We start from the raw sequence: 13,474 nt of genomic DNA on the forward strand, positions 1-13,474 counted from the left end.
TGCACACCCTCCTTTAAGACATGGGGCGGGTGTGAGGGGCAGCTGAAAATATTTCAATTGGCTCTCTGTGCACATAAACAGGGATGATTGTTTCCCTTGAAGCCTGGTACAATGTAGCAGGTAAATCATTCCTTGAAAACCAACAAACTGTTCCAAATGTGTATTGTATGTTTTGAATTTCTGAGCAAAATTGACACCCCTCTCATCCACTTGTCATCCTGTACTACTTGGCTTACTCTTTTATTGCTGCACTTGTTTAGAGGTAACGTCACTGGGAATGAGCTGTAACTGGAGACTGACCATTTGTAGACATTTAAATGCCGTGCTCTTTTCAGGAAGTGTCACGCCAGAGCTTTGCTTTTCTGCATTGCAAAAACACCCCCCACCCTCTGCCAAGACTGACCACTGCATTAAATGTTTCTTCCTTTCCTTTTTGTTCTTTTCCTTTGACTTATTTTTTTTTTTCCCCCCCTTGGCCCTCGGTTGTTGTTTCGTGTGGTTTTTTTTTTTTGTTTGTTTGTTTGTTTTTTCCAGTTATTTTTTTTCATTTCGGCAAACATTTTGTGAACCAAAAAAAAAAAACACAAAATAAACAGCAAAACTTGAACAAGTTTTTCCCCTCCCACCTTACAAGCAGATTTATTAAACGGAAAAAAAAAAGTGATGTTACCCAAGCAAGGTCTTCTAATAAAGGAGTGACCCCCTCACCCCTTCCCCTTCCCTAAAGCTCTGCTTACACCAATTTCCTTCCGTTCAACTAGGCGTCCCGTGAGAGCTGACCACAACTTTCGAGACGGAGACGAGGACGGGCCACCCCCGAGAAGCTTTCAGGACGGGACGAGGGAGACTTACGGCAACCCCAGCCCTCCCAAGCCCCCCCTAGCTCGCTCGCTGCTGATTAAGGAGGAGCTGCTGGCCCAGCAGCAGCATCGCCGGCTTCAGACCGGGTTCCCGCTGGCCGCATCAAATCACGGGCAGCACCCTCCCCCCCCCAGGGATGGCTCCTCTTGGAGAAAGCCTCACCTGGATGGCCTGCTGAAGCTGAAGGCAAGCGGTGCGCTTAGCGACCTGAAGGACCTGCCATTGTTCCTGGAAGGCTCCGGTGCGTCCCCAGCAAAGGGCACCAGCAGCCAGGCAAAGTCGCAGGAGTCCAGGAAGGATCACGGCCACTCGCCACCCGTCGACCTGAAGATCCCGCAGGTGCGGGGCATGGACCTGTCCTGGGATTCGCACGCATCCGACCTCTTTGGCTACGGCTCCCTGGTGGTGGCGCCCCACAGCGAGAACGCGCTGAGCAAGAAGCTGCGGGCTATCTTGCCCAAACAGAACAGGCGTAGCATTCTGGAAGGGGCCTCAGACTTCTGGGGCTCTGACGTGGAGCAGTCCACCTCCGGGCAGCAGTACCCAACCTCCGATCCAGAAGGTGATCCTGGCTCAAAACAGCCCCGCAAGAAGAGGGGCCGCTACCGGCAGTACAACAGCGAGATTCTGGAGGAGGCCATCTCGGTGGTAATGAACGGCAAGATGAGCGTGTCCAAGGCGCAGAACATCTATGGTATCCCTCACAGCACGCTGGAGTACAAGGTGAAGGAGCGCCTGGGCACGCTGAAGAACCCGCCAAAGAAAAAAATGAAATTGATGCGGATGGAAGGTCAGGATTCGTCAGCTGAGGCAGATCCCGCCCCCAGGGAGGAAGGATCACGGGGCCCCAGCGAGTCAAAAGACGAGTAAAAGCAAAAAAAAAAAAAAAGGAGGAAAAAAGAGGAAAAGGAAAAAAGATGTAACACGAAGGGGGCTTCAATTGTGCCAATTTACTTTGCAGTATCTGGGTGAGCACAAATGCAGGGATTTAAGGTGGAAAAACTGGAGCGCAGGAGAGGGGGTAAAAGAAGTGATCGCTCATTTCGCCAGCGGTTACTGTGACGCTCCACGAACAGTCGTTTTTGCTTTAAGTTGCAAAGCAAATGCATTGAAGCCATGTTATGCGTTTTATGTGAGATCGTACAAAATTTTCTAAAGCAAGATGGTTTTAACCCCCCCACCCCAGTCCACACTACTTCGTTTGCTGAACTCGGCAAGCCGACTGCGGCTCGCCCGTGGGATGGGGGCGTGGACAAAGATCATCCCGATTTGTGGACCATATGGGGGACTACCCTCCGTAGAACAAACGGCAAATAGTTTTAAGTCTCTCGCATCCCCTCTCCCGCAAGACAAAAAAAAAAAAAAAGCTACATTTCAAACAGCAGGTAGAGAATCGCTAAGCAGATTGGTAGTAATGTTTTTAAAGAAATCAATTCAGAATCACACCAGATTCATTTCACCAGGGACCCGCTACAATGACCTCTCAAAACCAGGTTTTTTCAGGTAGATATTTTTGGTTCATCTGTGCAACATCACTTTTTTTTCTTTCTTTTAATATATTATGCTTCTGTACCTAAAGACACACACACACTCCCATACACACATGCGCACACAGAATCATTCAGGGATGCATATTGATTTTTGTCTTCTTCTGTTTCGTTTGCTTTCGTTTGCACTACATGTTTGCTCTTGTGCTTGGTGATTCTCACCAAACCTCTCGAGCTCAAGCGCTCCTGGTAGACCTTATTACCTCATCTCTGCTATCTCAGCACTCTGCACTTAAGGTCTGCTGGATACATCTATATTTCTGTAGTTCTTTGGTGGGCGAGAACTTCTTTTTCCCCTCCCCCTTTTCTGAGTCGGGGAATTGCTGACTTGAATCACACTAACGGAACACGTTTGCCATTTTCGGTCACCATTTCACTGAGCAATGGTGTACGATAAACGATGAATTTTAGAAGTAACTTCTCCCCCCCCCCCCCCCAGCAGTTAATGTTTATGTGTACATTTATATCAGGAGGGGGGGGATGACTGAATTTATTATATTATAAATACTTAACACTGACTTAAAGCCAATGTTCATTTTTTGAAAATTTTACTTTTCAACTCAGGGTGACTGAGAGAGATTTATCTATATAACAATGCTTTTAAAACAGACTTTTTCTGCAGGACTGAAGGGCAGTTCATCTGTTTTCTACAGCTCATTTTCTTTTCTTGGAGGGGAGTATGGCGGGAGGGGGGAGGGGCACAGGGTTGAAGCAAATCCTGGATTGATTAAAGTGTAAAATGAAGACGAATATTGAAATAAATGGGGGTTACATGTCTGTAAATTTATGAAAATAGCACTTTTTTAAAAAGAGGGAAAAAAAAAAAAGGAAAAAAAGGAGATGGCGAATGGAAGCTGTGTCTGAGTGGGCGGCCAGACGCGAGTGGGGGGGCTGGAGTGGGGGAAGGGGGCTGTGAGCAGAACTCATAAGCTTTAGCGGCTGAACACGTCATGAAAGCTGCCGCTCAGACCCAAACACACTTTTGCTTTCAATTACCTCTACGGCCCACGCGAGCTTGACAGCCTGAGGCGTCGATCACGGTGTGGCCTCCGCCGTTTCGGAATCATCAGAGGTGTGCAGATCCCCTATGAGAAATAATCAGGGAGTCTTAGCTGAAGCTTCTTAAGGAGAAAAAAGAAAAAGCTCTTGAAACCTCACATTTTATTTTTGTTTGGAAGGAAACAGTTTAACACAGTAACTACTTTTTTTTTTTTTTTTAAAATGTGTTTTTGTTTCTGGTTCCTTTTCGCACTTTCCCTGGCTCCTACACTGCCTGGTGCTCACCCAGTCTGAAGTGACAAAAGAAAGACGAGAGGTGTACTCGGATCTCGGCCGTTTTGCGGAACCGAAATGCTCTCTTTGCGATGTGTGTTGTACTCGTTTTGACGAAAGGGCATGCACCACTGTGCGTACGGCCACCGCCGGCCAGCACTACGTACGTGTGCGATACCCATGAGCTGTTTGTCATGTTTCCAATCCAGTGGCACGCAACAGGTTAATGCTTCACAGCCGCACCGAACCACTTTTGTGCTGTTGGTTCTGTTGCTTAGCTGCTATTTCTGTTAAGGGATTCACAAGAATTTCAATCCAATTCGTTTCAGTTATGAGTTGAATAGCCTTTAGCTTTGTTCACCCAAGTACTGTTTTCTAAGACAGGAAGGTGCATGAAATGCATACAAACACACAATTAATGCAAAGCATTTGTGTCTAATTTGAGTTCAGCTATCTTGATCAAACTGTCTTACTGGTTAATGTATAATATGTATATTTTAAAGAAAGCTGAGGTTGTAATTGAGTGGTAATCGGCACTACTATATCGCGTCCCACCTGTAGAGGCTTCGTGATGGGCGATTGTGCTGCACATCCCCATTTGCATATCTGAAGACAATTTTGCGCATTAATACAGCTGGAAATGCATAAAATGTCTGACTGCATAGGCATGTAAGACTATGTTAGTGATATTTCCCCACTTATTGTACTTATCTAATGTTCCTAAAGACGGTGGCTGGGGAAGGATGGACCTTCCTTCTGAATTCAAGGTTCAGCAGTTTCATCCTTATGGGGGAGAGTGTGTAATTTAATTAATTTAAAAAAAGTATACCGGCTGCACTGAATGAAAAAAATACATCGCTAAATTACGTTTGTTTCGGTCTCGTAATTCTAACCGGCTGATGGGTGGTGCGAGGTGTTAGGGATTATTGCCTCTCCCATTCTCTTTCCTCAAATTTTGTGTGCCACTGCTTTGCAAACTCAACTTATCGCCCAAAATGCAGGTGTGCATCAGCTCGAAGAAGTAAATTCGACAGCCGCCAGCACTCGGACGGTGTAATTGTACCCGATAGCAAGTGCACTGTGGTGCATGCCATTTTCGTACGTCTAACTTCACCTGCTCCTTTTACTTTGACCTGTGGGTTGACAGATCCTCCTGTCCATGAAAAGAACTCCTTACTGAGTGCCGCCTCTGAGCATTCCAGAGGATTTGCGTATCTACACAAACGAATGTAGTGACCAACGCAAATTTCCGAACATTTACAGAGGGAGGAGGGGGGGGGGCCTAAAAAAATCTACTGAAATATGGCTGGTCGTCTCAAACCTGACTGTTGCTTGTTTTAGTGTTTTCGGGGAACATGCACTTGTAGCCTTTCAATGCAGCTCAGGATTGCTAGTGGCTGGAGAGCAGCATTATTGGTCAGCCTGGGAATGCAGACTTGACTACCTGAATTATATAGGGAAAGATGTATATTTACGTAAACTTGGACATCGCTATCCAAGACCTATACCTCAGTCTCGGAAAATAATCTTCCGTGCCTCTCGCTGAAATCCCTCTCAGGAGCCTCCGAGGAAGGGATAACGGACACTCTGGGAAATTTCGATTCCTTCTTTTGTTTTACTTCTTGTTTTTCATCCACATTCCTTCTTCATGAGATAATTCTCCTCTGGCTGACCAATATTGGCGCCCTGCTTCTTCAGGTATTTCCATGCGAACCAACCTTCAGAAACCTCACGACGTAAAGTAATCGCCCGTTATTCCGGTAGCGTCGGGCCGACATCTCTCTGCACAAGGAAAGACTTCATGAGACATGTCTGTCCCATGGGACGAGGAATAACGCGGCACGTTACACTGGAATTGACATACCTCTGGGACTTTGTTTTTCAAATCGAGGATGTAACAAAAGGAGTTTGGACAGGTGGAAATGTTAATTCTCGGTCATACGTTTTTGACACTACTTTCCAAAAAATATATCTCTCTATGGAAGAACATCTTATTTATTTTGTCTTGAGATAACTTGATTTCTTGCATATATTTTGTGAGATTGTAACTGTCAGTGCTGATATAATCAGTTTCTAATAATTGTGTGCCATTTTCACAATTTGGCACATTATATTTGCCATGCTTTTAGAATTTTTTTTTTTTTTTTTTTGGATGTACCTTTTGTTAGTGTGCTTATGTGTTTCTCTGTATGCCGCATATCTGGTCGACAGTTAATACCTCAGGATGTACCACTCTGAAGCAGCTGATTGTAAACACACTAATAACCAATCAGGATTTTTATTCTGCTTTTTGTTCCTAGATTTCAGAATGAGACAGGAAGCAGTTTTTTTGTTTTGTTTTTTGTACTTAACTGAACCCAGGTCTCAGAGTGCAACCTACTGTATTCACTCTAGCGCACAGTCTTAATGAACAGAGCACAGGTATATTAAACGATCACACCTGAATACAGGCAGGACGTGTGACGTTTATAAATCACCATGTAGAACCAACTCATTTCAGAATTAACGGGCAAAATGCTGGCACCTAGCAGGAGATCAGGTGTCTGCAAGTGCAAAAAAAGCAGAGAGGTCCATTTCTGTCAATACCCAGTTCATGTTAATCCATGATGAGTAAATAAGGCATTTTATTTTTAATTTTTTTTGGTTTCCTGATCTGGCAACTATCCAGATATGTCCTTTTTTTTTTTTTCCTCCTTCAAGCCAGATGATGGCAATGAGCCTATATTTACCATTGTTGTTTTCGTATTAAATTGTGTTTTAAGGTGACACTCTTCATTTTGGGTTTCCAAAGAGTAAATCTCCCAAACACCCTGGTGACGGGGGAGGGGGGTGTTTTTTCGAACAACACGTCAGTGGGATTTGCGTGTGTATGTGTGGTGGACAGCTGTCCCTTGGCTTGACAGGTGATGTGTTGGGGATGGTTACGGGAGGACAGAGCTGCTAAACGGAAGCTGAAATTCACTGCATTTTTGTTGTGCTGGATTTCTTTAATGGCTGTACTCTAAAGACCAGCCCTTGTTTTAAGGCAAAACTCAAGGATCTGGACCCTGATTTGACCGAGACCAGTTGCTGTTGCTGTCGGTGGTTTTTCCATATCAATATCTGTCCGGCTTTTGCCGTGTTGCATCCTATGATATATTAGTGTGTGCAGTGTGTTGATGGTCATGTGCGTTCTCTAAAGTAACGGAACTATGCAGAGTGAGGTACCGATGGGCTGCGCTTGTGAAACGGACCCAGGCTAATGACACTTGATGGACATGATCTTCTCCCGTGATAAGTTATTGCAGTTCTTGTTCGTATTGTTGTCGTTGTTGTGTTTGTGAATTTGTACCTTCTCAACGTACTTTGCAGCCCGTACTAGCCAGGTGGCTTGATAATATCTTTGCGTTATGATCGACTAATAAGGCATCAAGGTTAAACTATTCCATGAAGAAATTCTGGCTTCTGGGGAGAAAAATGGATTTTTATGAGAGAAATTTTTATTGCGAAACATAAGTCACCCAAGGCACATTATATATACGATAAAGATGTGCCATCGCAGTATTTACCTTGTAGGTTGCTTAGGTTGGGAGGGAAATAAGAGACAGGGAGATCTTGCATTTGTTCACACTCAACAGGTCGGGGAGAAAAAAGCCATCTAGGCTGCAGTTTGCAGTACAAGTTTTTTGTGTCTCTGATGTGAAATAAGAGGAAGGACAGAGGAACTGAAAGAAAAATCTGAAATATTTCATTCGAATAACAGCAGTTAAAGAAGGATTGCATTATTGGCTATAAAAGGGCTGCTTGCGTGTTGCCATGACAATCATGGTGCGTTTTTCACAGGTAAAGGTGTGCCTATTCTTTAAGAACATTTATTTCATTCTTTTTGAACAGACAGAATATTTTTAAGGTGCGTTTTTTATCAAAGCGTAATTTTGTAGCATGCCTATGCGATTCCTGCGGTCGCCTTCCATCGACCGAGACAATGCGCCGCAACATGCATGGAGCGTCCATCAGAATAGAAGGCTTTCTTCGGAAAGGTGACCGTGCTTACATACAATACCTGTAGCTGCGGTCCCCGTCGATACGTCCCACCTCGTTTTTATGGCAAGACTTTAAAATCCATCTCTCACGCACCCCCACCCCCATAATTTCTTCTTCCACTCTCCCGTCCTTCGAATGTCACTTTAGCACTTCGTTGGAAGAAAGACTTTTATTATGATCATCCAGTTGGCTTGGCATTTGCATTATAGCGTGTTATTATTTTTGTTTGGATTTCCTCTATCTTGTAAGGTTGTAATTGCCTTGCAGTTTTTCACTGCTGTAATTTTTTTTTTTTTTTTTGGAACTACCTCAGTCTGACCATCTGTCACGTGATGGGGGAGGGGGCAGGAGAGGAAGCGACATTATAAATCCCATTTTTTGTGATTTCGGTGAATTCTGTCTACAGACTGCTGTTGCATTGCCCCGTTTCATTATTTTTGCATGTTGACCCCCCGCCCCCTAACCCATGTAGCACATTTGAACCTCGTGAGGAAAGGCTTTTCTGCAGAGACTGACCCAAGATGTGTGCTGTTGACCTTTGAGATTATTCCTTTCTAACTCATGGCTGCTCATAAAAACATGGTTAACATTTTGACAACTGGGCCAACAGGCTGAAACTGATGAGGGATTTGAAATCGGGGTTTTGTGTATTTTAGGATCCTGTTGGTGTGTGATGGTGATCCTCCAGCCACAACCTAATGCCAGTTTCTGCCATTTATCAGTGGGAGAGGTTCTGGCTGAACACATATTGGCTTCTTTGACCACAGTCTTGCTGCTGTTTGGATTCAGGTTAAGGTTTGAATAGCTGCCCCTTCGAGGGGTTCATGAGCATGGTCCTTTGGGTACGGAGAGGAGCCGAGGGGTCCAGTCTGTGGATCCACAGAGTTCATTATATCTTAAATCTGGGCTGAGTGCAGAGTTCATCTGGTTTTTATTAGTCATCTTCATTTTCTTATTCGTGCTGTGTACTATAGAGGATTACATGTGAACGTGCTTTACTAATTATGGTTTTTTATTTTTATTTTGAGAAGGTGTTGCCTATTAATATTCAGCATGTGTGCTGAAAAAAACTCTAAGGTTCTGCCCTGCTGTTCTCGAGGTTTCCTGAGCACCTCAGTCAACACAGTAATTTCCTGTAACTAATTAAAGTCGACAGAAAGCCATCAGCGTTTAATATCGCTGCATGATCTTGGAAGTCTGATCACTACATCTGATTGTAATACTGGCAACTAACCTGGAATCACTCTCAACCCTGGAATAGTCCCATACGGTAGATACCCGTCTTCTGAAACTCCGGCGAGCAACGGTTCAGACCACCTTGTTGGGACAGAGGCTGTCATACTGCGACTATACCAATTAAATGTAGTTCAGCCAAATACCTTTTTTTTCAGTGCTTTATAAACAGCGAGGATTGTAAAAGAGGAAAAAAAAAAACTCACGTAAGCTTGATTAAAACATTACAACAGTATACCTCAGAAAAGAAGAATCTGTGCAAATCTCAACAGTGTCCGCTAATCCGCTAATTGTGAAATATCGTCTTTTCTTCATCTTCCTCCTGTCTTGTGGAGTTTCCTCTGTGGAGACATTTTTTATTTATACATATATATATATATATATATATATATATATAGAGAGAGAGAAAAAGACGTTTTTTCCCCCCTCACTTCTTTGTTCTGTCTGCTTGCATTTTATTCCCGCGTTTCACTTTCACTGATAAACAAGCTTGACAAGTATGACTAAATAGCTACTAAATGTGACGCAGAGTTGTAGTCGGGTCCTGAGGAGGGACTTTCAAATGACAGTTTTTGCCCAGTGTGAACTACCTTCAGTCTGAGTCGTGACTTCTGCCCTGTAGCAAACGTCCTTAATTTCTACTTCTTGGTGAATGTAAAAGGGTTTTGACATAAAATGTACATCTTAATTATACAAACAGAAAAGTAACACAATATATAGATATAAATGCATATATATATATATATATACACACACACACACTGTATATACTTAGCTATATAAAATATATTCCTTTAGTGGAAGGGACATAACTTTTCCGTATTTAATTCAGGGAAATAAAATTTTAATATATGAAATATTCTTTACTGTACTCTGTTTCCTCTCCACTTTAGTTCTTGCCACACTGAAGTGGAACATTTAGCTACCAAGGTTAAAGTGGGAAAACTTGCTTTGGTAACGTAAGCGCCGACCGCACATCGCGGGTCAGCTTTTCCAACAGTGTATAGGCAGAATTTTTTTTTTTTTTTTTTTTTTTTTTGTGTGCAAAGGATGTATATAGTACTAGTGAAGTATTCCAGCTACCCATTCCGTGTCTGATTTGCAGGCAGGGTGTAAATAACACTACTGAGAAATAGTCTGTTTGCCAGTAGGTTACCTTTTAACATTACATTTCAAGGAGACGTGTAAACTACTGCATTCGCCAGTGGCATAGAGGATCTCTGTTTTCCCTTTTATATTAATGGGAAAAAGCGAGAGGTTATTTTCCCATGTTATTTTGCATGCGAGCCAGTGTTGGGGTTGGAAATTATGTGCGTTGTATTTAGCTACTGTGAGACGTTAGTTTTGAGAAGCTACAGAAAACTTATGGAAAACACTGGAAATTATGCAAGACAAAATCCTGTTGTTTAGACAAACTTGGAGACTTGAGGCAGATGCAGGCTGCTTGCTCGGAGGTGATGTACCTGCATTGCGGCAACATCTCCCGTGCATCAGGCCCTTCGTTTAGGCTGAAGCTCTTTGACTTGTGTAAATAGCTGTGTGTGTGTGTGTGTGTGTGTGTGTGTGTGTGTGTGTGTGTGGTTTGCTATGTGTGTATGTATGGAGTCATGTCTCTCAGTCTTGTTCCTGTTTATGCTTGTAAATCTACCCCCGACACCCCAACCCACCCCCCAAAAAAAACTGAAAAAACAAACAAAACCTCCAGATTCCTGTCCTGTACCAGTTCTACAGCTCTAATTTGTCTTGCTGTTTGAGTTTTTAAAAGGAAAAAAAAAAAAAAAGGCAAAAGGAAGAAACCCTCAGGGACTTTACACACTGGTCTCACTCAATTCAGGTACTTTCACTAGATTCTGAGGCCTAGCAGTGACTTTTGTTTGTCCGTGTAGTTGTCGTACTTGTCGTTGTGTTGGTGCGTTTTTGCGTGTTCTTTCGTTTAACAGATTAAGGCAAGGTAACGGGTCTAACAACTAAAAATTGCATTAACGTTTTATTCATTTAGTTCTGATTTCCATTTTGTACACGTATAGATGTAATATACATATGTGCCCTTGTGTTTGGTTGTGTGTGTGTGTGTATGTATGTATGTACATATGTATACGCACGCATTCACATACATAGTTATACACGCATACAACGTCAAAGATACAATGAATGTCAATTTAAAACTCAGTTCAGGTGACACTGGCCAACTGTGTTTTAGAGCTGCATTTGAATTTTCCAGCACGCTGTGCCTCAGACTCTAAATATAGTGGCATTCCTGTCTTTAGTTGCCACTGAACAGGGGGTCCTGTTCTCCAGGCATCATGTAAATTAAATCTTGACAAATTAAGAGAAAATTGAAAGTCTTAGCTCATGTAAGTATTTCAGTTTTAAGGAGCTGAAGCCCACCCATGTGGGATCGTGTCGAGATGTTATTGTTGGTTCTATGTAGGAGGAGGAACAGGTTCCCCTTGCAGTTCGCCATCCACACATCTTCAGTGTCATTTTCCTTTGGATTTTTAAAGATACATAAATGCTTCAAAAGCACCGCTGTTCAAAGTTTGACGCTTGAAACTGAACAGACAATTGTCTGTTTTCGGGGAGTGTCCGATCATTTTGTATAAGAATGTGTTGAGCAAACTGACTGACTTTCAGTTACAGTATAAAAAATCCGCTACTCATCTTTCCACTATTAATTATTTATTGAATCACTTCAAGATGATTGACTTATGAGTTTTTTAATATATTCTGAAAATTAATATGTCCTTTTCTCTTAATTATAGCATTAAATACTGGTCAGTGGGACTTTTATTTAAATGTTTCCCCTTCATTTTTGTATATACTTTTTTTTATAAACTTGGCAGTTTTTAATTCTTTTGGTGCTGGTTTGAAGAACTTGAGTTCAGGCATAAACTTTGTTTTTATGTCGTTTCAAGCATAAAAAATAAGCATGGTAAGGGGTATTCTTAAAAGATTAATAAAATGAAATACTTACATGATGACTCTGTGACGACTGAACTAAGTACTCATACCACGTTAGGGTTCATTTTCTTTCAAGAAATTTTCTCCATACTGATATACCTCATTCCATTTGTCAGACTGACGAGATCACAGAAATCAATAACCCCAGTTCGAGAACATTAAGAACAGTCACTCCGTAACCTTAATGGACCTCATTTCAATATTTACAGTTTACAGTTTTGACAATTGTATAATTTAATATTTTTCTTGTACTGTAGTTTATTTAAGTATATTTTGTTTTTCTCTTTTTTTGTACTGCGTAACTTGGACTTTTATTCTAGGCTATGATCAATGTCCGTGGTTAGAGCACTTAAAGGATCACAATAATTTATGTTGGTTTGATTGCACTATTTGTTAACTGTTTTGAATGCAAAATCTGATTTTCAACTGGACTAATGAAAAATATGCTGTCTCCTAACGTATGTAATTTTTAAGAAAAAATTTGATTTCCGTGGTCTTTATTTTGCATTGAACGTCAGGCAAAGCTGATTAATTCCGTCTTTGTGCATGTGTTAGGTTTACTGGTTATGTTGTATTCTATTAGAAAAAAATGCCATTTTTGCAACACAATTCGGCTGTAATGTTGTGTAAGGTAGAATTCACTGGATGCTAGAGTACTCTTCTTTTCAAAACCACTATTCTTCTAATAAATTTTGTTGTGAAAATATTTGTGTGTTCTCCTGTAGTTTTTTCCTTTTGGTGCTGCTCTGTACTGACTGATTTTTGCACATAATCCAATGTGTGTGTGTTTCTACTTTTTGGACTTCATCCTGCTGTCATTTTTGCACTGAAGTGCCTTGAACCGTGGCCAGTTTACAAATGCCAACCTCACAATGTTTTTCTCTCTAAAGTATCAGCACTATAATCTGTGTTTCCGTTTACTCCAATTTTGACTTTTGTTCCCATGTCTCCCCTTTGTATTACTGTTATAAATTATTTTAAAACGGTTATTTTTTGGTCTTTCATAAAGAGACTGGTGCCTGTGGTTTTCTTCATTTTTTGCTTTGTAATTGCTTCTTCATAAGACTTAAAAGATACGAGCTTTTAATTTCTTGCTATAGACTCAGACCACAAATCTTAGTTATTTAAGAACACGAATATCATGACAACACACACTGGTGCAGGAGCCTGTAATCTCAGCTTTAAGAGAAAATATTTACAAAAATTTCCGGGCATTAAAAAAAAAAAAAATGGGTCATCCCTGTATCAAATATTTATCTTTTAAGCTGTGATGAAAGTAGTGGTGCTCCTCTTGTTTTAGGCCAGCTTTTTAAAAAAATTAAAAGAGGCATGTTTATTTTCATGAATATCAAATGAAGACAAGTGATCTTTTAAAGTGGTACTGCTCCTTTGTATACCCAAACAAATTGTTTTTTTTTTTTATCCTAAATGGTTCACACTTTATGTAATTCCCAAAAGTATTTTCTTGCTTTAGAAAAACTTTTATAGATCTAATGAATGCTTAGGATTTGCTTCTGTTTCAAAGGTAGGTTGACCCATTTCTTATAACTAAGAAAATATTACCCAAGTCTTGGTCA

At 41.5% G+C, this 13,474-nt stretch overlaps 1 protein-coding gene across 4 annotated transcripts in view; it reads left to right on the forward strand.

The window, feature by feature from the left end:
- The window catches only part of LOC108924721 (ligand-dependent corepressor-like), a 53,276-nt gene that overhangs the window by 29,284 nt on the left and 10,518 nt on the right, over positions 1-13,474 (forward strand). For 2 of the 4 annotated variants that reach the window (XM_029250182.1, XM_029250183.1), the window contains exon 7: positions 762-2,436. The exons of the other annotated variants lie outside the window; for them this stretch is intronic. In XM_029250182.1, coding sequence (XP_029106015.1) covers positions 762-1,731 — 970 coding nt within the window. In that variant the 3' untranslated portion in view covers positions 1,732-2,436. Of the gene's footprint in view, positions 1-761; positions 2,437-13,474 lie in introns of those variants that run through there. 4 annotated transcript variants of the gene reach the window in all.

The sequence above is a fragment of the Scleropages formosus genome, chromosome 3 (genome assembly GCF_900964775.1).
Source record: "Scleropages formosus chromosome 3, fSclFor1.1, whole genome shotgun sequence".
In the NCBI taxonomy this organism is placed as follows: Eukaryota; Metazoa; Chordata; class Actinopteri; order Osteoglossiformes; family Osteoglossidae; genus Scleropages; species Scleropages formosus.